We start from the raw sequence: 26,329 nt of genomic DNA, 5'->3' as shown, positions 1-26,329 counted from the left end.
ATATTTATATATACATGGCATGTATAGAGAGATTATACCTATGATGATATAAAATGAATTTCCCTCTATAATATTATTGTTATTTATTTTTTTATTTTTTATGGGCATGTTTATAATAAATTTAAGGTTATTAAAAATTTTATAATTGATTTATTTAGTTATTATCTATCATATGGAAAAACAATTACTTTGGTATGTCTTTTAAATCATGGTTAAACTAATTAAAAAATTATTATATTTAATATAGAAAAATGTTAATTTATTTAAAGCAAATAAAAATATATATAAAGATATGTTATTCTACTGGTTCAAATAAATTACAATTTAAGAGGAAATGTGTATATACATATGAAATGATATATTATATCATGGTAATTTTATATATCTTAAATCGTGAATGAAAAAATAAATATTTAACACAGGAAAGGAAAACATTTTATTAGTCTAAAGAATTTTGATTTATATTATTAACTAATTCTTATTATTGTGATTGTATTTGCCATCGTTTTGATATTGTATTATCTATTATGTTTTTATTTTTAAATATTAAAATTTTTAAATAGGAAATCACATGTGTGTAGACAGTTCGAAATTAATATTTACAATTACAGATTTTTTAAATAAAATTATTCAAAATGAATAAATTTTTTGTCTTTCCTTTATTGTTAATTTTAAATTCTATTGTTCTTGTAAAGTCGTTAACAGAGAATTTACGGGTATCTAGATATAGCAAACCAGGTAGATTCACCAAAAGCATATAAATATAATTTTATTTGCCTCACAAAAAAAAATATCTATGTAATAATTTATCTTAAAAAAAATAACTATATAAATTCATTTTCAAAATTATAATAATAAAGGAATTTCAACAATAATACTGAAAGGAGGTTACATTAATAGACAGTAAAAATACACATATTATTATTTTACATATTTATATTTTTACATTTATCCGTAATTTCACTAAACTTGTTTAATAGTTAAGATTATGCGAACCTGGTTTAAAAGGTTTCCATTACATTTATATACATATCAATTCTTATATTTTACAAATGGATATGATTATTTTTTGATTTTAAAAGATTTATTGGGGAAATAAGCATTGGTAATCCTCCTCAATCATTTAAGGTTTTATTTGACACTGGTTAAAAGGACAAAAAATGAAAAAATATAAAATATATAAATAAAGAGAAAACGAAAGTATTCTCATCGCGTAGTCATATATATATGTACATAATTACATGCTGCTTTGATGGATTTTTACAACTATTTAAATGCTATAATATCATATAATCTTTTAGGTAGTACCAATTTATGGATTCCTTCAAAAAATTGCTATGCAAAAGCTTGTTATAATAAAAAAAAGTATGACTATAATATATCTAAAAATTATAGAATATCCTCCCAAAAAAATCCTGTGAATATTTTTTTTGGAACGGGTAAAGTTCAGATTGCTTATGCTACCGATGATATACACCTAGGAAGTATTAAGTAAATTATTTGAAATACATAAAAGGTTTAAAACAAAATAAATAAATATAAATATATATATGTGTGTAAATTATTAGAGTTAGGAATCAGGAATTTGGAATAGCAAATTATATGTCCGACGACCCTTTTTCTGATATGCGTAAAAAAATAAATAAACAAAATGGACATTGCTTTATTTGGATTTTGAAAATATAAATATGTATATATAAAATATGTATTGACTTAATTTTTCTTTCTTTTTTTTGTTTCAGAATTTGATGGACTATTTGGATTAGGCATTTCAGAGGATATAAAAAGAAAAGGACTAATATATGACAATATACCAAGGAATAGTTCTAGAAAAAATGTTTTCTCCATTTACTATCCTAAAAGCGTTGATGATAATGGGGCAATTACATTTGGTGGATATGACAAAAAGTAAGAGAAAACGGAAAGATGTGTTCACATATATGTATACATAAAATCGGCCTTCTTAAAAAATAAAATATATACATGGCCATAGATATACATCCATATGCATATAATATTAATTATTTTCGAAGATATATTGAGCCGAATTCGAATATAGATTGGTTTGTTGTTTCGTCTAAAAAGTATTGGACCATAAAAATGGTGAGATAAAAATTACTATTATAGAAATATAATAAAAAAGCTAAAATAAAGCACCATTATATATATTCAAAATTTAATATTGAACATATAGACAGGAATAAAAATTAATGGTTTGTTTTTGGAAATATGCTCAGGGAATATAGGTTAATGAAAATATAAGAAATATAAATAAATATATATATTTACGTTTTACTTATTTTTTATTTTTTTTGCAATATTTATTTGATTCATATAATTTATTCCTAATTTTACATTGATTAGAAGGATATTGTGATGCTGTAATTGATACAGGAACATCGAGTATTGCAGGACCAAAAAATGGTAGTGTCATTTATCTCATTTGTGAAATTTATAATTATATTTATCTATTAATAAAAAAAAAAGAGAAAAATTTTATATATTTTCATTTCTTTCTTATTTTTAGACTTAATATTATTAACTAAATTATTAAATCCTGTAAAATCATGCCAAAATAAAACACTATTAAAAAACTTTTCTTTCGTTTTTTTGGACGAAAATGGTATTTATAATATAAAAAAATGTATATATTATATATATTTATAAAATTAAATTATCCACTTTTCTTCGATTTCCCATTTTTTATAGGTGTAGAGAAAGAATATGAATTAACATCAAACGATTATATTGTTAATTCGTTTAAAGTTGACCCAATTTTAAAAACCCCATGCAATTTTGCATTTATGCCAATTAATATATCATCACCTAATGGATATTTATATGTATTTATATTAGAATCTATAATATTATATTTTCACATGTATACACATATAGTACACTAATACAGATAATAAATGTGAGTATATAGGTGTGCATTTTTTTTTTATATTTATGCAGATTCTTGGCCAAGTATTTTTACAAAAATATTATGCAATATTTGAAAAGGACAATATGAGAATCGGTATAAGTGCACCTTAATATATGATCTAAACAAAAAAAATTATATATAGCATAATATATACTATTTTCGAATGTCCATATGCATACATATTTTTACGGAAATCAGAAAAAAATTGATATATATATTTTTTTTAGGCCTAGCTAAATCGATATAACATCTTTTCTCTTTAAAAATAAATATATATTATATTTAAAATGTTATTTTTTTCGCATGAAATATTTTTTACATTTATTTATTCTTCCCGATAACTTTGTCTATTTGTTAAAAACGATTTTTGAAGACATTATGCATGTCATAAAGCATTTAAAATTAAAGAAATGAATTGCATATTATAAAATTCGAACTAGGTATATAAATTTTACTGCTATGTTAATAAATATATTGAACTGTCGCCATATTTTATATTAATGTTATAATAAGATATGAGCTTATACTGTTGATTTTCATGGAGATGCTATTTCGCATATATATATATCTGCGTATTCATAAAAAATATACATATATATATACGTATAAACATAGAAATGATCAGAAAGAGAAAGTCTAACATAGAAGAAAATGGAGATATTGAAGCGAACATTGAAGCTGAATTAATGGAAGGAGGGATCTTGTTTGGTCAAAGGAGCTCGAGCATCAACAAGATAAATGAATCTCTTAATAAAAATATAGAAAATGACAAAAAAGAAATAAACAAAATAAAAAAAAAAAATGAAAATAAATTGAATCCATTTTTTTCTGCTATATCATTGAATAGTAATAAAAACAACAATATAATAAATAATGATGAGCCTATAAATTGGGATAAATTGGAAAAATGTGAGTCTATTGAGCATATTCATGGTCGTCGTTCAAAAAATAAAAAACGTGTACACATCTTAGACAGTGATAAGAAAAAAGAAAAAAGACGTTCATCAATTGATGAATTATGCAATAAATATGACAAAGAGGTAAAGGATTTATTACAGAATTTTGAGTTCATGAGTTTTTCTCAATTATTTAAAAATCCTTTCGATCCAAATATGAATAGAGATGAAAAAATGTAAAAAATAGAATTGAAAATTTAATTGGTGTAACTATTACTTAAAATTTAATACATTATATAGTTGTATATTTATAGATATATTTTCGTGAATATTTTTTAATAAAAATGTATGTATGAATATGTACATAAAAATTCATTTTCATATAAATCACGCTTTTCTATTTATATACAAATGTATATATATTTTGTCTATTTTAAGTGTTAGAATATTTTATTATTCTGGATTTACCTTTTTACCATATATAGGATGGGTTATAGGTATGAGAGAATCTAAAAAATGCGATTCCATACATTTTTATAATTTTTATTATCCCTTTTTCATTATTTTTCAATCTCCATCATCCTATTATCTCTAGCGTCAATTTATGGATCATTCTCCAAAGGAAAAAATAATAAAAATATTATATCGGTAAAGCATTATCAAACAAATAATAGAAATGTATAATTATTTTTTCATATATATATTATTTAATCATTATTTGTTACCTTTTAATTCTTTTAGTTAAGAATTATAAGTTCCATTCAAACCGTTGTTTTGGGATTAATTATTATTACTATTCTAGTCTTAATTAACAGTTAGTCTAAAAATTAAAAAACAATTTATGTTTAATGTGCATATATATTTGTGTATGTTGCCTATATTTCTTATAAACATTAGAGAAATATAAATTATATTTTTTTCTTTTTAAAAGTGAGCAACAATAATATGATGCAATGCGAACTTAACGGGATCTCATTCAAAAAAAGTACAAAAATTGGATTTATGTGCAAATGTGATCATAAAAAATGTTTCATTCCAATTAAGTTAAATGATTTTTATCCTTAGAATTAGTAAAAGAAGGAGGATATAATATCGTATTTTTTGGGCCGAGAAGCACAAATGATTGGATGGAATCTAAATTAGCACAAAGTATTGTTCTCACATTTTATAATTCGTACATGTGTGTTTTTATAGCCTTAGTTTATAAATGCCAATTTAGCTATGTATCAAATTATATATATGTCATAACTCTGATATTTTGTGATATTTAGTCTCCGAAGATTTAGAATTCAATGTATATTCTATCAATTATCCAAATACTAAGAATAGAATAATACCTGAAAAAAATCAAACCTTTTTAAAAACTGCACTTGAATGTGCAAGCATAAAACACTCTCATACTATTCTTTTTTCCTTTCAACTGGAAAGTGCATTAAAATATACAATTCCGTTCCTAGAGGTATTGTACAAAAAAGAAGTTTACATATATATCACATGATATTAATAATTTATTTTACTATATTCCCATTTTTCATTTTATTTTTGATAGACAAATGAAATTCTTGGGTTTTTCAGCTTCTTGAAAAGATATCCAAAAAATGTAAATACAAAATATATATATATAGATTGTTTACATATGCATAACAATATAGAAAAGCATTAATATAATACCTGTCTATAATTTATAATACATGTTTTTTTTCTTTAAAATTTTATATTTTTTTAAAGAAATCTACTATAAATAAGAGGGGAAATGAAAACATAATTTATTTTTCCCCATTAGAACAAAGTTTATACGATATTTATACTTCATTGACATTTCGGAAATGTCAAAATGAGCAAAATGAATATTACAACACATTTCATATAGTACATAATAGTTTTAATAAATATAGGATCAGATGTTCGGTAAAATAAATATAATATATAAAAATGTAAACTGAATATATTAAAAAATAGACTCGATGGTTATACATTGTTTATGCTTTATAATAAAGGATTTTTTGATCATTCAATTTGAATTATTATTTTATTTTTTTATTTTAATAATATTTACTTGTATGCAAACAAAAATGTTAATTTTTATGCTTTTTTTATTTAATATTTGAAAAACAGAAAAACTTAGCTCGGGATTATAGCATAATTGCAAATAATTTTAAGTTTAGCACAATTGGAGTTGATAAAAAAGAATCAAAATATGAAGAAGAAGATTTTAAAGAAGCGGTTGATGGATTTTATCAGTATTTATTATTGATTCGAAGCATTCTTTCTGAGGATGATTTAGAGCATTATAGAAATATATTATGTAAAAGTAATTTATGTGAAGAGAAAGGATCGGTGTGCGTTATTTAAAATAGGAATTAATTGGAAAAAGGGAAATATTCTGGATATAATGAAATATTTGTTCTCTTTTTTTTTAAATTAAGAAACAATTATAAAAAGTTCGTTACAAAATGTTTATATATATTCATTAATAAAAATAAAAAAATATCAAAAAATTCACAAATTTCACAAAAACCACAAAAAATTGTCAACTACAAAACATAAACAATATCATCAAATCGTATTAAACAATTTTCGCAAGGTTTTGTGTAAATATAAAAGGGGACATGCTTGTCTCCTTTTCTATATAAAGCTATTGCTATAATACATTTTTTTGATAAGAAAAGGAAAAGATCACGAAATGTTTTAATTTTTTTAAAAGAGAAGTCAGAATATTTCCTTAATTCACACACATAAATTATGTTAATATCTTTTATTAAACATTTTAATGTGTTATTAGACACTGGAAATTTTGTGAAACTTTTATGATGGGCCATAAAATTATACAGCATTGTTTCAGAAATTATATTACTACTATAAAATTGAGTAGAGTTAATGTAAGGAAAGAAATCACTATAAGACGATTTTTTTTCAGTCATTTTTATCATATTATTTTCTTCAAGAAAAATAATATTTGTAGGGTTAATCAATTCCGTGATTATATTATTTATAAAATAATTTTTTTTTTTTTTTTTTAGCAAGTATGTAATTTTTCGTGTTAATATTATATTATTCATGTCTATTTCATTAATTTCATTTATATCATTAACTTCTGTTGGTAAAATTAATATGTATTCTGCTTGAAGCAATCCGGCATTTAATAAGCTATAGTCATCCATAGTTTTACATTTTATAAAAACAACATTATATATATGATGTATATTAATACTTGATATTTCACTTGTCAATATAATTATGTTATATTTGCACGTTTTATTTATCAACTTAACTAGCTGTATTATATTTGAAGTATAATTTATTAATAGTAATAATTTTTTATTTTTTGGACTATGAACAAAATATTTTTGGTACGCATCCAAATAAGAATAGGCAACACCATTTTTCCCCCTTTCTAAGATATCATTAGTGTTTTTTTTATTACTTTTTGTTTTTTTTTCGTTTTTTATAAACGTGAGGTTATTATTTAACTGCTTTATCTGTTCGCATTTGTTATTATTATTACTATTGCTATTACTTTTTTTTATTGAAGCAAAATTGTTAATATTATTTTTTTGAAGTACATTATAATCATTTTCCACCAATATGGTATCATTTAGATTAACCTCAAAAGTATATTTATCTGCTTCCATTTTAATCACACTATTCATTACATCTACTTCATTTTGCGCATTTTCACGTATACTTGTGTTTCCATTGTTGCAACCCCCCCAATTTACACATCCTTTGAAAAAAGATTGATCACTATGCTCATAATTTACAGTGTAATTATTATTTGAGTTTGGATATATATGGCTATTTTCATTAGAAATTTTAGTTAAAGACAATGTGTTCTTATCCATACTGATTTTGGACAAACTACTACTATTACTCCTATCATCGCTAATTCTATCACTGATACTTCTATTGTTATTAATACCGTTGTTAAAATTTTCTTTGTAGGACACTCTTAACATATTTTTAGTTATTCCATAATTTTTTTGAGGAAAAACTCGAAAACTTTTATAGGCATTGAATAGATCATAATAATCCATCGGCATTATTTTTGAATCATGCTTATTGATTATAGACTTATTTTTCATATTTGGCATAATGGGAATATTTTTTACTAAATTAGAAGTAGGAATTTTGTTAAAACATTGTTTTGTTTTTATGATCGATTTTAAATCATATGTAACTTTATCTATTTTTGTACTGTTAATTTCAAATAACCAAAATAAATTTTTGGCCTTTGATAAATAATTTATAACTTTCTTCGAGTTTGCAAGAACTATACATTTATCATTTTCTTTCATGAGATAGTTTTTCCCTAATAAATTCAAATAGCATTTTGGTTTCCCATTTCTTTTATTTGGGATACATATTTCATTTATATTACTATTGTTGCTGTAACTCTCATAATAATTATTCATTTTTTTTGTGTGAATTAATTCGTCGTTACAATTTTTTAATATTCCAAGATAAGGTTTTCCATTTTTGGGGCGTCGATTCCTTAACTTATTGTTTTTGTAACTTTCATTTGTACGGATACATATATCATTAGTATTTTTATTATCTATATATATTCCCCCCCTGTCTTTCTTTCCCTTTTCTGGAATATTATTTTTATACGCTACATTAATGTTGTTCGTGTCAATTATATAATGATAACTTTTTTTATTTTTCTCTTTATAAGATTCCTTTATACCATTATTACACATTGGTGTGCTTAAATTTGATTTTTTCGTATGCTGCACATGATTGTTTAACATTTCTAACAAATTAGGGATTTCTTTTAAATAAATTTTTTTATTCGGCTTGTTCATTTTCGAGTTATTTTTCTTACCATTTAATATAGTAACCATTTTGGCATTATTGCAGTTATTTCTACTAAGTGAATTAAGATACCTTTTTAGAAAGCACAAATATACAAGTTTGAATTTCAATTTTTTATGTCCCCCTATTTGTCCTGTTCGCCTAGTTCGCTCACGTATTCTGTTTCCCTTAATCATACTTCTATCCATATTTTCAAAGAAAAAATTAAACCTTTTTTTATTTGAATATACAAAATGGTTATTATTCATGTGAGAAGATTCAATTCCTATAAGTAAAATACCCAAAGATTCATATAATTTGTAAAATAATTTGTCAAAATTTAACCCAATCATATTATCATGAACAGCAAAAGAAAATATCTTTGCTATAGATCCTTTATTAAACTCGGCTATAAAATTAAAAGAATGTAAATATTTACTATTATTAAAATAATAAGGATTTTCATTATAATCATACGCTGTAAATAAATTAGATAAAAAAGTTATAAATCCAGGACATACTAAATTTTTAACTATTAAAGAATATTTTAGATTAACAATAGGAAAATGCTCACACCCTATTGATTTAACTATATTAGATACACATTTATTTCGCAATTCAATAACTGCATTTTTTTTCTCCCCATGTAAAAACTTTGCTAAAATTAATAATCGTGTAAAAGATTTAGTGTCTATATTATAATGACCATTATTAAATTTATTAGAAAATAAAAACATATAGTAAGCATTTTGCGCATTGACACTATATAATAGATTAGTGTTATGTTTTTCATTTAAATCAAAATTTTTAATGTATATTGATATACAATAGTTATCTGCTATTTTTATTTGTTCTTCATATAAATTTATAGGATAGGTAGTTAGTATGTGAAATTTTAATTTATTCCCATATGCTACTGATTCAAAAAAAAAAGTATTTAATTGTTCAGGTTGAATATCACCAATTAGTAAAATTAATTTTTGATTATTCATACTAAGTTTTCCATGTGTCTCTTTTTTGCAGAAAATCGAAATAATTAAATCATTAAATTGTATTGGAACCCAAATAAATGTCCAAAATATAAAAAATATACAAACAACCCTACTTAATTTATTAGTAGGAATGATATCCCCATAACCAACTGTAGAAATAGATATGATTGAAAAATAGAAATAATCTAAGTAATTATTTAGAATATAATAAAGATCATGGTTGTCTATATTATATGGATGGATTCCTTGTATAGTGTAAAGAGTTGAAGCAAAGGCATTACATAATAGTAATACTCCTAGTATAATACGAATAACTTTTATTTCAGTATTTGTCAAAATATAACTTTGTTCTGTTTTTGCATAAGAAACATTGAGAAACACTTTAATAATTCTTAAAAATCCCATTAAAAAATATATATCGATCCCATTTTCTAGAACAAAAAAATGTCTTGAAAAAAAAAACGCACTTGGAGAACTAAAAAATACATCTATTAATAATTTTGATTTCATCATATGATATTTACTTTTGTTGTAACTGATTATAATCATAACTAAATCAATATATGATGATGATAAAAGTATTAGTAATATGTTATATATATATATAGGTATTTTGTTAAAAGACCATAAAATATTATATTCATCTCTTCTCCAATAATATAAGCTAATGTACCATATTATGGCATACAATATATCTCGTATGTTGCAAAAATAGCAATTAAAATCGCTATTATATATTTTTAGCATATATAATTCCACTATTTTGTGACTTTTTTTTAATGAATAATACATTTTTTTAAAAAAAAATTTCTTAATCAATTTCTTATATTCAAAATCGTCTGATTCTATTATTGTTGTACTTATATTGTTATCTATTATTTTATTTGAATTACAATAAATATTCCCAAAAATTTTTTTATTACAGTTTTTTTTTAATATATAAATATCCATAAAATATATCCAATATATTATTATTAAGATTATTTTCAATAATATTCCTATTCCAATAAATATCATCTTGTTTGTAATAATATTATACTCATTAGGATGTGACACCATTCTTATTAAATAGAATCCGTTAAACAAAGCAAGGACATATTTGAAACCAATTTTTACTAAAAAAAATATATCATTTATAGAAAGAAATTCAGTTTTCATTTTTAATTATATCTTGTTCATTAAATTGAATTAATTATATTTATTTTGTGAAGTAAAAAGACGAAAATAAAAAATTCAAATCGATAAATATAGGTTCTTTTTATGATACTGCCTTTAATTATAATCATCTTTTTTCTTTGTATTCAAGAGGTTCTTTTTTGATGCAGATTCATCGAACGTATCAAAGATAGATGTATCGATAAGCATAAATTTATCATAACAATATATGTTTGACTTGTGCAATACAATAATATTTAGGGTTACCACACATATAATAATAATTTAGTATTGTCTTTTTTTCATACGTAAATTCTTAAGCTATAATAATAGATGATAAATTCCTTGTCAGTAACAAAACAATTGTTTATTATGACCATTTGAACAGAAATGTGTATATATCTTTTTAGATAAATACAAATTATGTTTTACATAAATTTCTATTATGTATAAATCTTATAATTTTTCTTTTAATATAATAAAGCTAGTATCATAAAAAATTATAAAAATTTGATTCTCTTCAAACATATTTTTAAAAGTAAATTATAGATGCAAATAAATACTATAATACGAAAATTATTTTATTATAATTAAGAAAGACAAAATTCCATTTTTTAATGTACGCCCTTATATATCATTGCATCCAAGCATTGTAAATATAGTCTATATTTTTTTGCATTATGAATAATTTTTAGCCTTTAAATAAACATAGAAATGTTTAATAGAATATAAATGATTATATAAGGAATGTAATTGAAGAATATCGAGAATACACATAGGGAGAAAAATTATTTTTTATTTAAAATATTTTGGGATATTTATATTTGTCTAATGTGCAAAAATGAATACATTTTCAATATTGTATCTAAAAGCCAATTTTTTCATTTACTATAATTAGTATAAGGACCTATATTACACATAAGTGAATTGTTATTAAATATATCAATTTAATATACTTATTTATTGGTATTATTTTTATTACATTTTTCTTCCACCTCTTGTGTTTTCGTATATAATATGTAATATTTAATTATTTTTAATATAGCATAAATGAATCATTTATACGCACATTTTAAACAGGTATTTATTTTTATACAATTTTTACATTCATTATGCTTCATTTTTCTGCTTCCATATTAAAGACTTCAAAACAAAAACATTTTAATCTTAATGAAGCATAAGAAATATTTTGTGATCTATAAATGTACCGAAATAGACATGATAAAATAACCTACATATGCATATATTTGTGTGGAATGTTAATCAAATAATTTAAATTTTATTAAGTATTATAAATTTTTTGCAAGTTTATTAAAAATTGGCCAATGCTTGCATTTTAAAGAGACAAAGATGTTATCGGGTATGAATCAAAAGATATTTGTCTATATATTTTATATTTAATAAATCTATTGATTCCTTTTCAACATCAATAAGCAACAAATATTTCAAAGGAATTGGATTTATTTTAAAAAGTATAACCCTAATTACCAATCGCTGTTTATTGCATAAAATATATTTTGTATATACACTTTATAAAAGTGTATTTACTGGTGTTTTTATTTCTTATTTTGTTTTTCTTAATGTTTATATTGTTTTATTCAAAACATTTTGGTTATTTCTTAAATAATGGTTAAAGAAAAAAAAAACACTTAGGCTTAACTTATTATAGACAAGTTTGTACAATATATTGGAATTATATATAAGCAACTGAAGGCAAGTTAAATCTCAAATAAGCCTTCAAAATTATACAAACATAATGCGTCTTATGTTTTGCAAAATATTTCATAATAATTTTCAAAGCATTACATAATTAGTATTGTGATGATTTTATAATTCATAGTAAATTTGTTTAAAAAAAGCGTTTTTTAATTTGATTTTGAATGAAAATAAAATGATTTTGGCCAATATATAAAAATAATATATTCATTTAATCCAATAAAATATCGCCATTATTGTATAGAAAAATTATGTATTTATATAATTAATTAAAGCTTGTGTTGTTATAATTTTATGTTCCTGAGAAATTTATGTTATGTAATAAATAGTAAGCTTTCTTAAAATTTGTGAATTTATCTTTTTAAAATAAATTATATGTATAAAGATACTTCAAAATGATAAATTTAATAGAAAAGGGATCAAAATATATATATATATACACATTTTGTTGTGGATTTTTTTTTAATTCTTTAAAAACATCCTCCTTCCTTCAAAAAAAGGAAAAATAATATATAATTTTATTACTTTATGACGTGTTTTATAAAATCCATAACGCATTTATTTTTTAAAGAAGTGCATTTTTCATTATTTTTATTTCAGTAAATGTTATATACATTATAATAAAAAAAAAAATAATATATGAATTTGTATTGTATACAAAATATTTACAGAAAATTCCGTTTTTTTAGTTTTTTTAAAATAATAAAATATATATATCGAGAAAATAAATTAATTATAAATATAAATTAAAAAGCATTTGTTTTTTTTTTTTCTTCATTATTTTTTCCCATTTTATCAATATATATGTAGTCCAACATTTTTTATTATTCAAATATAATATTATATATATATATATTTATATTATATAAAAAATATGTTATTTTAATTGCAAGAATTAAGAAAATGGTGATTATTCATTAATTATTATTTTGCATTTCAGTATGGCGGGGATGTCATAAAAATTAAATTCATGGAATTACGAAGATGATTGCTTTAATAATGTCATTATTTTAATACATATTTTTATGTTATGTCTTCCTTTTGTATAATATACATATAATATATTACATGTTATATTGCTATAAACATTATATAATAGCAATAAGGATTTGTTGAAATATTATTATTACGTTTATTAATTTTTTTATGAATATGAAATATTGAAAATGAGTACTTTATAAGCGAGAGTTGCCCAGCATCCTTTTGTGCCCCCATTTTTTATTTTTTTTTATAATTGATAAAAAGCTGTTTAGTAGAAGTAACGAAGATATATATGTATAAGACCCAAAACAATAATAACAGCTTTAGTGGTATCATTAATATAAGAAAACAGTAATTATAACTACAGTTACTTGGGATACATAATGCTACCATTTTATGATACGCCATAACAGACATAGAGAGGGCGTTATTAGTATAGTATATTTTTTTATACATAATAGTTTTATAAAAAAATAATCCAACAATATATTACCAGCATATTAAAATGTACAACTTAAGCAAATTAAATTTGTTAAGGTGGAACAGTTCGTGGACATATAAGTAAATAATAATATTAATATATGATATTTATATTGATAAATATGTTTAATATTTTTTATTTTATCTACTTTAAACATAATTTATATTTTCACTTAAATTTATTGTCTATGTATAATTTCAAAATTAAGTTTGCTTTTATTATAAAATATATAGATTTGCTAAATATTTAAAAGAATTATTGTTTTTTTATCTTATGTCGATAACAAAATATATGCATGTGTATATAATGGCGCGATTATTATATTTTATTGTTTTTAAATCATTATTACTATAGATTAAAGAGATATCACATGTCCCCACGATGGAATGTTAGTAAGTGGCTAGTAAAGGAGGAGTACAAATCACAAAAATTTAGCAAACCTTTTTATTTAACAAAATGGGGAAATTTTAAAACATGGCAACACGAAACAATACCTAATACTGGAGCCCATACTAAATTTTGTGATATGAACAGATTACATGAGAGTAACATAAATTTTAAAAAGTGATTTTATAAAGCAATGTAGTTTATCTAACAAACAATATAATAATCGTAGTAATAATATTAACAAAATAATGAAAAAGAATTATTTAAATTAAGCATTTATACAGAATGCATATATGTTATATAATAAGTGTATGAATCATTAAATAAAAACGAAAAAACGGAAAGAAATACAAAGAATGTCTATATGAATTTGTTGTGATTTTGTTTGTTCTTTTGAATTACAACTTATCATTTTTTTTTTAATTTGGGGCATTTTTTATCATTTATATTTATTATGTTTTAAAATAAATATATGTTTTCGTCGCTTTCTTGCCCTTTATGCGTTTTTTAAATTAAAATAATTTTTCTAATAAATTTAATAAAATATTGAAGCACGTTGGTAGCTCTTTTGTTAAATTTAAAGGAATACACATATAATCGAAGCTATAAATTGTTTTATTCATAATTTCATTAATCTCGGCAGATGATGATTTATTTAGTATAGGGGCCTGAAAAAAAATAAGTATATATATATATATATATATATATGTTTTTATGTGTGATACAAATTTATATAATAACCGCAATTTTAATTAAATATTATATATAGACAATATAGTGAAAAAATATTGTGTCTATGATTTTTCCAAACTTTAGATCCATTCACAACAATGGATAACTTATTTTGTAGTTAAAATAAAAATATCATTATCTCAGTATATTTTATAAATTAGTCATTTGGTAAGTAAATGGCATCCTTGATATTCTACTGTTATAAGCATTTATGTGTATATAGTTTTATATTTATTTTAAATATATTACCTTAGGGTATCTCTGGCTAAAATGTGTTAATATTAAAGTTTTGCAATTACCATCTAAACCTAAACATAAAAATAAATAATTATGTATTTATCATTATATAGTAATTTTTTAAAATAATAATTTATTCGTAAAAAATATTATAATATTTCTTTCATTATTTTACTAATTTGCATAGCTTCATGGATTGTTGAATGTTTTTTGTTAATGGCTTCGACCAATAGTTCATCATCAAATGTAGCTGAAAATATAATAAAATAAGTGTTTTAATTTATGAATAGTGAATTTTTTTCAAATAAACAAGTAGATAATATTTCATCTTAAATTTCACATCACATAAGCATTCCTTTTAAATGCATATATATATTATACTTCCATTAATTTTTGCATAAATTTTCTCAATTTATATTTTCACTCCTTTTAAAGAAGCCGGTATATCATATATTTTACCTTCATGTATTAAAATGTTACAATCCTTTGCAAATCTTTTGACGTTGTCACATGGTCGTGTGTCCGCAGAATAAACAATAGAACCAATATCTTTGCTCTCAATTTTTATCCCATATGATTCCTTAATATGATTAACCTATAACGGGAATTTTTTTGTGAAATATACATATATATGTATGGCGTCTTCTTTTAATATATTTATAAAATATATAATATAATAAATAAAACGATATATATAATGATAAACATAAGTAAATATAATACACATTTATGTTAATATACCTTAAAAAGATGGAGAGTTAAAAAATTATCTTCACTAATTATTTCTTTTATCTCTAAATCATTTTCATTGTAAATAATCCTCATCTCTATATCAAGAAATAACTCGTTAAATAAATTCATCCAACTCTTTAATGTTTTAGGAATTAATATCAATGGTGGATCTAAATTCGGAAATATCATTTTCCGAATGTATAAGAAATAATAAATTCCTACATGATGATCGGCATGTGCATGAGAAATGAATATCACTCTATAAAAAATTAAAATAATTATAACAAAATATGAATAAGTATTATATCTAAAAATGATTGAAAAAAAAATATATAATTCTCCTTCAAAGCAATTAAAAAATAGAACATATTTTTATAATAACATATGATATAACATTGCTCGTATAATATTTAAAAACTTATTATAAAATATATGCAAAGTTATACTTTATAGATTTTATGGATTCTGTAAATTGGATCCATGATTTACTTATCCAGTATAGTTGATATAAGGACCCTTCGCCAAAATCTAAGATAACGCTAAAATCTTTTTGAATATTTAAAATAATACCAGATACATTACGAAATGCCGATGGTATTGAACATCCAGTTCCAAGAAAATAAAAAGAAGGTAACATAGTAGCATTATCATTTAGTTTTTTATTAAAATCCCAAATGGGTTTCATTAAATTATCATTTTCGTGTGTAAAATTCGAAATTTTGGAAGAATTAAAAGTAGATGGATATAAATCAGTCAACATTTCATCTGTACAAATATTTATTTTATGAAATGGGTGTAGAACAAATTTTGTCAAAGTATTATAAGACAAATAAGTAGTATATTCTTCTTTATTCTCATTGCTATTTATTACTTTTTGATTATAATTTTTATTCGTATTTTCTTCAAAACTTGCAATTCCATCTTCATTTGTAAATGAATTATCGGCATTTTTACATTCCACTTCATTTTTAAAATTCACATTAAGAATAGAATTGCTATCATTATTTGTGTTTTTAAATGAATTCGAACCTTTTTCATCACTATAATTATTCAACATCTTTGAAGATAATTCATATATGGGGTCATCTGGCTTATATTTTAAGAAAATATTTGGCATTAATTTTGAAAGAATGTTGGTTAATGATGATGAAGAAATAAAAGGGCATATTTTTAATGAACTATTAGATTGATTGCATTTAATATTTTTTATATTCTTCAATTTTAAAAAATAATCTTTGTATGTTTTATTACTCAGAATTTTTTCATCAGACAAATGAAAAATATATTCTAAATTATTTAAATAAAAATGTTCTTTATTTTTAATTTCTCCAATTACACAATCTATATATTCAGTATCTGATAAATCAATAACTAATGATTTTTTACCATCTATATTTTTATCACACACATCTTCAGGGTTTATTATTTTATTATTTATAGTAACAGATTTTCCAGATTTCAGCATTCCGTAATATTTCCCAGGAGGAATGTTTAATTTCTGTGCCTTTTCAACATGAAATTTACCAATAGTTTGTGGACATTCAATTAAATAAAAAATGCATTGTTTCATACTACTATTTTTCTCTATCTCTGTAGAATTCGTGATATTGTTATTTGTATTGTCTATTTTATTGGAATCTCTATCTAGGTCTTCTTTATATTTTTCAATTTTCCCATTGTCACTATTATCATTCACTATTTCTGTTTTACTTTCATATGCTTCTTCATGTTCAATTTCAGGTACATTTAATTTTCTTTTTTTCAAGTAATTCGAATTAGTTTCTTTGGGAGATAAATTTTCTCCTATTTCTCCATTTTTGTTTTTATATACATTATTCAATTCGTTATCATGGGTATTACTTACTTCATTCATTTTTTTTCTTTTATCGAGAACAGTTTGTTCACAATTTTGAATTGTGTCTGTTTCGTGCTTTGTGGTAATTACATTTTTTTTATTAAGTAAAATTGGTGTTATAATTACATTTCCTTTTAGAATAATTGGGAATATATTATTATCCGAAAATTCATGGATAGTTATTTTTAAATTCTTAATTTTTGCAAAAGAGCTAGTAAAATTATTAATTATTCGTTCTATTGGTTTAGGGCCATAAATTGAAATAGAGTTATCTGAAATATTATCTATTGTTAAAAGTAGACCAATTAGTCCTCCGATTGTTTCAGGGCTTATTTTTGTAAAACATATATTCTTTATTCTAGCTATGTGCATTTTATGTTCATTCAAAAACCTTTGATTATTTTCCCCACAATTAATGAGTGTAAATTCTCCATTTACGAACAAACGCAAACTAGACGGTATTGCCAATTTATGCCACCCTATCATTTGAATGTAGACTTCCATTTTTTCGCTTCTTTTCAATCACTTTGAATATATTAAAATAGTATTTATGAATGATATAGAAAGACATATATCTATGTACTTACGTATGCTCAAATATAATGTGACCTGACTAATAGTAATAATATCTCAATATAGTTTAATACAAACCATTGTAATATCTAAAACTATAATTTATTACAATCACATGATTAAAAAAATATAGTATTTTTATCTGTTTACAAAAAAAATCATATAAAAAAAACAACTTTTAGTGCCAAAAAATAAAATATTATGCTTTACGTTGCTATATATATTTAAGTTCGCCAAAATAATAATGTAGTTAATTGTATAAAGAAACAAGCATAAAATATTTAAATAAAAATAAAAACCTAAAAATATTAATTATACTATATATATTCTCCAAAAGGTTCTACTATTCTTGGAGAATACAATAAGAAAAAACCATAATAAATTGTAAAAAAAAAAATAACATAATATTTATAAAATATATAAAGAAATCATAATAATACATTGAATAGCGTCGTTAAACAGATTCGGAGAAAAATTGTATATTCTTATGTATAAATTTTAAAAAACTCCTATTTTAATCGTTTAAATAATTAAATTTAAAAAATACACAATGTAAAAACCTTGCACATACATTTTTATGTGATAAAATTTAAGTTTCAGATAATGAAATAATTTATTAATGTAAAATAATATATAAAGTAAAACAAATCACATTATATAAGCATATAAAGTGAAATTAGTTATTAATACATATTTTCTATGATTTATATTGATATAATGTGAATTAGCAAAGGCTTTAATAATAATTATTATAAAATTATTCTTACATAAAAAAGGGAAAAAAGAAAAGTATATAGGTGACTACAAACCTTTACACCAAAAAATAATATAATTCAAGTAGTAACATCAGTTACAGAAATCCAACAAAAAAAAATCAATGAAATAAATTAGAACATAAATGACGTATACATATAAAAACATCGAAACACCATTTCACGAAATAGTATTAACCATAAAGGAACGAATCGAAAAACATGATATAAGTAAATGGAAAGATATTGTAAAACCCGAAGATGAGCACAAGTACAATGAATATTTTGAGAATTTTCTTAAGAAAGAAGATGAAACGAAGGATGAAATATGTCATACAAATATAGAAGAAGAAGACTGTAATAACGATGAAAATGAAACAAATGATAAAACACCATATCCTTATAATATAAACAATGATTTTTTTGATAATATAAATAATAGGGAAAGATTTTATTTTTTATTAAATATAAAAGATATGATGGAAACTACTTGGTTACTTGTGCAAAAAAGGTTAGAAGGTATTGATTTAGAAGAATCATCAGAATCAGTAAATGTACAAGAATTAATAAAATATTCAAAACAAATATCAGATACTACATGCGCACCACCTGAATGCAATAATATAAATGATAGTCTAATGCATCATGAATATTATCCAAATTATCATTTTTTAAATTTTGTCAATATTGAAGAAATCCATTTATCGAAATTATTTCAACTACAAAAATATAGTAAAGTATGTTTTCCTCCTATTATTACAATAAGAGAAGATGATAATAATAACAATAGGATAATTATTGATATTACATGTTCAACACCAAACACTACAATATATTACAAAATAAATGATGATATAAAAGAGAATATATATGATATTAATAATAAACCCATCATTAATAAAAAGAAGAAAATATATATATATGCATGGTCAACAAGATCAGGATATATGAAATCAAGAGTTTCGTGTATTTCTAAAGCATATCTAGTTGACGAACAAAATGATACCCTAACACAAGACGGAATTGATAATGAGCAATCACAATATTCTTTAGATTCTTCTAAACCTGCTAAAGCTAGGGAAGTTCCTGAAAAATCTAGTAAAACTACAAATGTATTTAAAAGCTTAGGATTTTTATTAAACAGAAAAAAAGAAACAGCTTCAAATAATTCATCCGATGAAAAGTCATCTTCAAGTTAAAATTAAACTGAATTTTAAAAAAGTAATAATTTTAGTTGATACAAAAAATGGGGAATCGGTGTGATGATTTAATAGTTAAGTGATGTAGGCTAAAAAATGGAAAAACATGAAAAACATAAAAAACAAAAAAAGTAATACCATTTACAATAATGATAACTATTTGATTGTTCGAAAAATAATAGAATTATGCAAGTCTTTTCGAGAAAATATTCGAAAAGGAAGGAAAATAAATCATACAAAAAAAGTGTATATCAATTATTATATATAAACATCACAATAAATATATAAGCTAGTATAAAAAACATTTCTATGTATGAATGTGACATACAAAATCGCATTGTTTCGACAGTTACATCGTGCTTCTTCATTTTACATTAATTTATATGTGTATAATTATCTTTACATTTGTTTTTTTTGTGTGAGTGTCTAAAATTTATAAGCATTCAAAAATTAATAGCATATATAGAAAAACATTCTATTTATCATGCTAATTTTTTAATAATATTATTAATTTTGTTTACATATATGCTTAATTCGTATTAGAAGTATTTATCTTTTTTTAAGGGTCATATTTTTTTAAGAAAACTTCATTTATTTGATTAGGTGTGTAAATTAATATACCATCATTTAAATATATTTCATAAATATTTTCGTATTCTTTATATAGATGACGAAATATTTCTAATTTTAGATTATCCTTGAATTCATTGGATTCGATTTGGTTTATAATATTAAAATTATTAAAGTTTTCAGAAAAAACAAATTTATAAAAATTATTTATAATGGATTTTGTTTCTTCTAAGTTGTTTGGTTTTGTCTTTTTATTAATTTTATCCATCTTTAAATAACGTATTAAATTATCTTTTTCAAAATGTAATATTTTTTCTTTTTGTTCATTAATAATAATAGTTAATAAGTCACAGTATTTTGTTGATCCTTCAAATGATTTAATATTTTCTTGTATAAATATAAATATATTTATAATAAATATATGATAATCATATTCACCACTTTGGTTTTTGTATTTTAAAGAATTATTTATTAATGGATTAATCGTAATATCAAGCACATTTTGAAAATTTTGATCCTTATTATAGGTGTTAAATAATACACTGTTTTTATATATCGAGTATAGATCATTTAGAGAATTCAGAATTTTTTTTATGTAAATTCTTGCATTATCAAAATAATTGCTTTCTATTTGTTTGATATTATTTAAATAAAATGTTACAACATCTTGTTGCCATAATGCAATAAATTCATTTTCAATCTTTTTTTGGATTTTTTGAGTATAATTTAATATTTTACAATTATATTTTTCCAAACTATTTTTTTTTTCATTTAACTTATTAATTATTTCACTATTATTTTTTTTAACATCTGTTGTATTACTTTCATTTTTTTCTTTCACATCTTTGGTTGTTAAATTATCATCAACTTCATTATTTTTAATAAATGAGGAACTTACTTCATCATTTTCTTCGTCATATTCTAAGTGATAATTATTATCCCCTTTTTCTGCATTTTCTCTTTTATTTGTGTCACTATCATTTTCATTTTCATGTTTAGTGTCTTGTGGTTTTATAGTAGAATTTTGATTTAACGGATCTATATAATAATCATTTTCGTTCGTATTTTTATTCATTTTATTATGATGGGATGTTTTATCAGACGCGCTATATAAATAGGAATTTCGTGTTCTTAAATTAGATGTATCCATGTGATTATTTTCGTCATAATTTATATTAATATTATATTTAAATGTTTCTATGGAATATTTTGATATAAGTTTTCTAATTTCTTTGTCACCGTCATAACTATTTTGAAACTGTTTTAATTTAAAAATAAATACATCTAATATATGAAACAACTTATAATAGAATTGATAACTTTTAGGGCATATATTTATATTCGCTTCAATAAACTGTTTATATAAAACAAATAAAGTATCACTTATGTTGTATAAATTGTTGTGCATATTTTCAATATGTGCGGATATATATAGAAATGTGTCGTTTTTATTATCAAAATTAAATAACAATAATATTCGAAAAAATATGTCTTCTAATGTTATCAGATAATATACAACTGAAAAAAAATATTTAAAATTTTGTAAAGAATCATATTTTATATCTACTACTTCGTGGCTCGTGCTTAGATATAACTTATCCTTGTTACTTATTAAATAGTTATATTTTTTAGTTAGCAATTTTTTTTTTAAGTGTACAAAATTGTTTAGACAAATATTAAAGTATTCTATATTTTCGGCAATAATTTTATAACATAATTTAGTTAGTGGAGAAAAATTATCCATATGATTTTTTATCATATTTTTTTTATTCTCATGTTCTTCATTATTAGGAAATAATAATAAATCAATAAAATTTGTATTCGTTATATAAAGTTTATTATCTTCCCTAATAACATGCAAACATATTTTTTTACACGCTTTATTTAAAATTTTATTATAATGTTTTGAATAAAATTTGTCCAACTTATCAGATGAGTTTTCATTTAACAATTTTGTTATGCTTTCTTTTGTGTATTCAAATTGTTTTAAATGTTCAAAAAATTCCATATTTAATGATATTTTTATGTCTGTTAAATTGTTATAGCATAAAGGGCTTAAGCTATATTCTTCTAAAATTCTCTCACAAATTATTTCCTTTTTTTGAATATTAAATTTTTTTGCTTTTAATTTACTTATTTCATCTACAATTCCTTTAGTCATTTCAGAACACTGAGAAATTATATTTTCTTTTTCCTCGTTTAATTTATTAAAATTTTCTAATTTAGTTTTGACATCTTCAAAAAGTGTAAATGAATTGTCACTTATCATTTGTATCCTATCCTTGTATTCTTTGAGTTCTGTTGATTCTATGTCTATATCATTATATAGCACATCATATTTATTGAAGCTGCTTTTGTAATTTTTCAAATTTTCGAACTCTTCTTTATAGGTGTCATAACTTACATCAAAATCAAGATCTTTATTTATTTTTATATTCATTTTGTAAAGGGGAATTTATTATCTTATATACTATTCATAATATATTAAATATTTATGCCATATATACATTCTGGTTCATTAAAATTGTATGAATTAAAATACACGTCTATAGGAATATATGCTAATATGAAAAGAAAACATTATGCAATAATTACATACACACAAAAACTAAGCATGTATACATCGATTTTATATTCATTGGTATAAGAATAAGTTACACTATAATATAATGAATTTTACACTGTGTTTAATATTTTCTAATTATTATTCAGTAATTGCTATACGCAAATATTTCTTTATCCTTATATAGTTTATTTAAGTATTATATTCGTGGGAAATGTTATACTTAAAAAAATTGAAATGCTCAAAAAAATCAACCCTAAAAAAATCTTCTTTATGCTATATGTTACTAATATAAAAATAATAATAATTTATAAAATAAATAATTGTATAATTTAACATAAAAATAAATGGATACACAAGTTTAAACAAAATCCCTCAATTCTTTTAATATAATACAATTATGTTTATAATAATTCCAAAACATGTATTTGAGAAAAAAAAAATTCATAATAAAATGTAAAATTTATTTTGTTTGATGACTTATACAGCATAGATATAAAATATAGGTGGCTTTTAATTTATATAGTTGCGCATAATTGTTTTGTTACATATAATTTGAGATTTATTTGTTTTAAATCTATTGAATAAATTAATTTTAATGTAATGGGACGAGAAAAGGTGTGGTGATAATATATACCTTTTTTTTAGTTTTAGCAAAAAAAAATGAATAAATAAATTTAAATATATTACATTTGTGTACATAAACCTACGTAAGGCTAACAAGTTTATTAAATTTATTTATTCTATAATCTATTATTATATGCACACAAAAAATAATCAAAGTATTAAAAAAAAAAAAGTAAAAAACAATTATTTATTTAAAACTTTTACTAGCTAGTGAAAGTGTGGTGGATATAATACAGTTTTAGGAACCGATAAAGGATCCCCATTATTGATAAAAAATTTATGACCTTCTTGTTTTAATTTATCAAAACATTCTTTTTTGCATTGAATATCTAACCATCTACATTCTTTACATCGAGTCTTTGGGTAAATAAAAAATAATTTTCCATGCCATGTAAAATCTCTTTTCCTTCCATCTAAATGTCCATATGCATATGGTTTGGGACAGGGTGGTTTCATAGTGAAATGAACTTGTGCATGGTACCATAAGTACATGCATATTACAAATAATAAGTATACATGGAATTTTAAAAATATAATTAACTTCCTTTCATATTCTGTTAACATAACGGTTGATAACCTAGTATATGGATCTAAATCAAGAATCCATTCTTTTCTATTATTATATCTTGTAAGAAAACCAGTTATATCTAAATATCTGTAAATTTTTTGCCCAATTGTTTCGGGTGCATTTTTATCAAACAAAACTATTACATTTGGATTTTGAAGAATTGATAAACTATTTTTTGAATAATCAGATGATATATCGTTTTTATTTATTTTGTCCTTCTGAATAGGTGATGTTGAAAAATATTTTGTTAAATTTTTTTGAAATAACAAATTATTTGTATTTATATTTGCGGAAATGAAAGTTGTTTTTTGGCAAAGGGAAGCATTCTTTAAATAGTTATTATATGTCATATACGATTTTGAAAATATTTTATTTCCACATTTCTCATGTATATCTCGAAAAATATTAGAGTTAAAATTTATTCCATTTTTTAAAGCTTTCTGTAACACATTCTCTCTTATATACGTCATTTTAATCAGCTAGTGTTGTTATTATTTCACGATGATATATCTTGAAATTATTTGATTGTGCTTTTAATTACGTTATTTTATTTACTATTATAACTTTGTTTTACTTCTGTATAGCCCCTCTCCCTTTGGTATATTATATATGTATATATTGATTGGTTTAGGGCGCGTTTATTTTTCGGCCATCCATCTGTTTATTATAACGTTATTTTCGTCTGCACATTTGTCAATTTCAAATATAATTGATAATGAAGTGAATAGTATAAATATATATTGTTTTTTTTTCTTATATACAATCTTTTAGCATAAAAAATATGTATTAAAAAACATTTGTATCAATAAAATGAACAGAGTATATATTACACACATTCATTGAGTACAGAATAAAATATATATATATAAATTTACATTTTAAACATAATAATTACAAATTTGTATAAATTCACTGGTTACTCTGGAATTTATTCTATATATAATTTGATATATTATTTTATAAAGCAGATAGAAAATTGTACCATTATAAATATACTAAAAAAATAAAAAAAATAGTAATGAAACATAAATGAACATGATATTTTTTACTTATAAAAGTGATTTAAGAAAAACAATTATATAAATTTATATTACTCGTAAATATTATTTTAATGTGCATATTACTATTTTGTTTTTTAGTGTATAGCATGAAAAAATAAAAATTTTATGTTTATATTATAAAATTACTCTTAGGGAATATAATATTTATTCATTTAATGTTCGCATTATTTTAAGTATAATATTTACATAAAAGAAATTTTAATAACTTCATCATTAAAAGTGCTAATATAATAAATATATTATGTTAATTTGTTCACTTTTTTGGCATTGTTTTAAAACATTTTTATTGAATGATGATATAAATTTTTTGAAAACAAAAAAGATGGGGCATTCGTCTTATGCTATTTTTTAATATAAAAAACAAATAGTTGAAAAATATAATATTTCACCATATTCGATCTATTTTATAAAAATATATTATTGCTGGACCATTTCGCTATAATATATTATATATTTGTATCATTATTTCCGTATTTTGTGAAATTATAGTATGGAAATGAAGTTATATTCTTTCATTTTCACTTTTTAC

General features: G+C 22.0%; 8 protein-coding genes across 8 annotated transcripts; 4 read left to right on the top strand and 4 right to left on the bottom strand.

The window, feature by feature from the left end:
• Positions 1–635: 635 nt before the first annotated feature.
• On the top strand, positions 636–3,176 carry PY17X_1333800 (plasmepsin VIII, putative; the record flags this gene model as incomplete). The annotated part of the gene is made up of 13 exons (XM_022957147.1): positions 636–738; positions 861–903; positions 1,083–1,144; positions 1,302–1,491; positions 1,569–1,630; positions 1,743–1,908; positions 2,034–2,103; positions 2,195–2,246; positions 2,365–2,424; positions 2,528–2,623; positions 2,710–2,843; positions 2,959–3,022; positions 3,157–3,176. 13 exons carry the CDS (start codon positions 636–638, stop codon positions 3,174–3,176), a joined length of 1,122 nt encoding a protein of 373 aa, XP_022813612.1.
• A 370-nt stretch (positions 3,177–3,546) lies between these two features.
• On the top strand, positions 3,547–6,177 carry PY17X_1333700 (conserved Plasmodium protein, unknown function; the record flags this gene model as incomplete). The annotated part of the gene is made up of 10 exons (XM_022957146.1): positions 3,547–4,061; positions 4,264–4,322; positions 4,421–4,473; positions 4,567–4,639; positions 4,757–4,810; positions 4,891–4,974; positions 5,097–5,284; positions 5,375–5,425; positions 5,554–5,733; positions 5,941–6,177. The coding sequence occupies 10 exons, from the start codon at positions 3,547–3,549 to the stop codon at positions 6,175–6,177; spliced, it is 1,494 nt and encodes a 497-aa protein (XP_022813611.1).
• Positions 6,178–6,359: 182 nt separating this feature from the next.
• PY17X_1333600 (potassium channel K2, putative) lies at positions 6,360–10,769 on the bottom strand (the record flags this gene model as incomplete). Its single annotated transcript, XM_724761.2, has 1 exon — positions 6,360–10,769. One exon carries the CDS (start codon positions 10,767–10,769, stop codon positions 6,360–6,362), a length of 4,410 nt encoding a protein of 1,469 aa, XP_729854.2.
• A 3,199-nt stretch (positions 10,770–13,968) lies between these two features.
• PY17X_1333500 (conserved protein, unknown function) lies at positions 13,969–14,512 on the top strand (the record flags this gene model as incomplete). The annotated part of the gene is made up of 2 exons (XM_022957145.1): positions 13,969–14,024; positions 14,299–14,512. The coding sequence occupies 2 exons, from the start codon at positions 13,969–13,971 to the stop codon at positions 14,510–14,512; spliced, it is 270 nt and encodes an 89-aa protein (XP_022813610.1).
• A 331-nt stretch (positions 14,513–14,843) lies between these two features.
• On the bottom strand, positions 14,844–18,391 carry PY17X_1333400 (ribonuclease Z, putative; the record flags this gene model as incomplete). Its single annotated transcript, XM_022957144.1, has 6 exons — positions 14,844–14,999; positions 15,313–15,371; positions 15,476–15,550; positions 15,760–15,895; positions 16,042–16,291; positions 16,479–18,391. 6 exons carry the CDS (start codon positions 18,389–18,391, stop codon positions 14,844–14,846), a joined length of 2,589 nt encoding a protein of 862 aa, XP_022813609.1.
• Positions 18,392–19,358: 967 nt separating this feature from the next.
• On the top strand, positions 19,359–20,411 carry PY17X_1333300 (mediator of RNA polymerase II transcription subunit 4, putative; the record flags this gene model as incomplete). The annotated part of the gene is made up of 1 exon (XM_724030.2): positions 19,359–20,411. The coding sequence occupies one exon, from the start codon at positions 19,359–19,361 to the stop codon at positions 20,409–20,411; it is 1,053 nt and encodes a 350-aa protein (XP_729123.2).
• Positions 20,412–20,970: 559 nt separating this feature from the next.
• On the bottom strand, positions 20,971–23,421 carry PY17X_1333200 (conserved oligomeric Golgi complex subunit 6, putative; the record flags this gene model as incomplete). Its single annotated transcript, XM_724031.2, has 1 exon — positions 20,971–23,421. The coding sequence occupies one exon, from the start codon at positions 23,419–23,421 to the stop codon at positions 20,971–20,973; it is 2,451 nt and encodes an 816-aa protein (XP_729124.2).
• Positions 23,422–24,378: 957 nt separating this feature from the next.
• Positions 24,379–25,209, bottom strand: PY17X_1333100 (cytochrome c oxidase subunit ApiCOX25, putative; the record flags this gene model as incomplete). The annotated part of the gene is made up of 1 exon (XM_724032.2): positions 24,379–25,209. One exon carries the CDS (start codon positions 25,207–25,209, stop codon positions 24,379–24,381), a length of 831 nt encoding a protein of 276 aa, XP_729125.2.
• Positions 25,210–26,329: the final 1,120 nt, after the last annotated feature.

The sequence above is a fragment of the Plasmodium yoelii genome (assembly GCF_900002385.2).
Source record: "Plasmodium yoelii strain 17X genome assembly, chromosome: 13".
Taxonomy (NCBI): domain Eukaryota; phylum Apicomplexa; class Aconoidasida; order Haemosporida; family Plasmodiidae; genus Plasmodium; species Plasmodium yoelii.
This window is presented reverse-complemented; position numbering and strand designations above follow the sequence as displayed.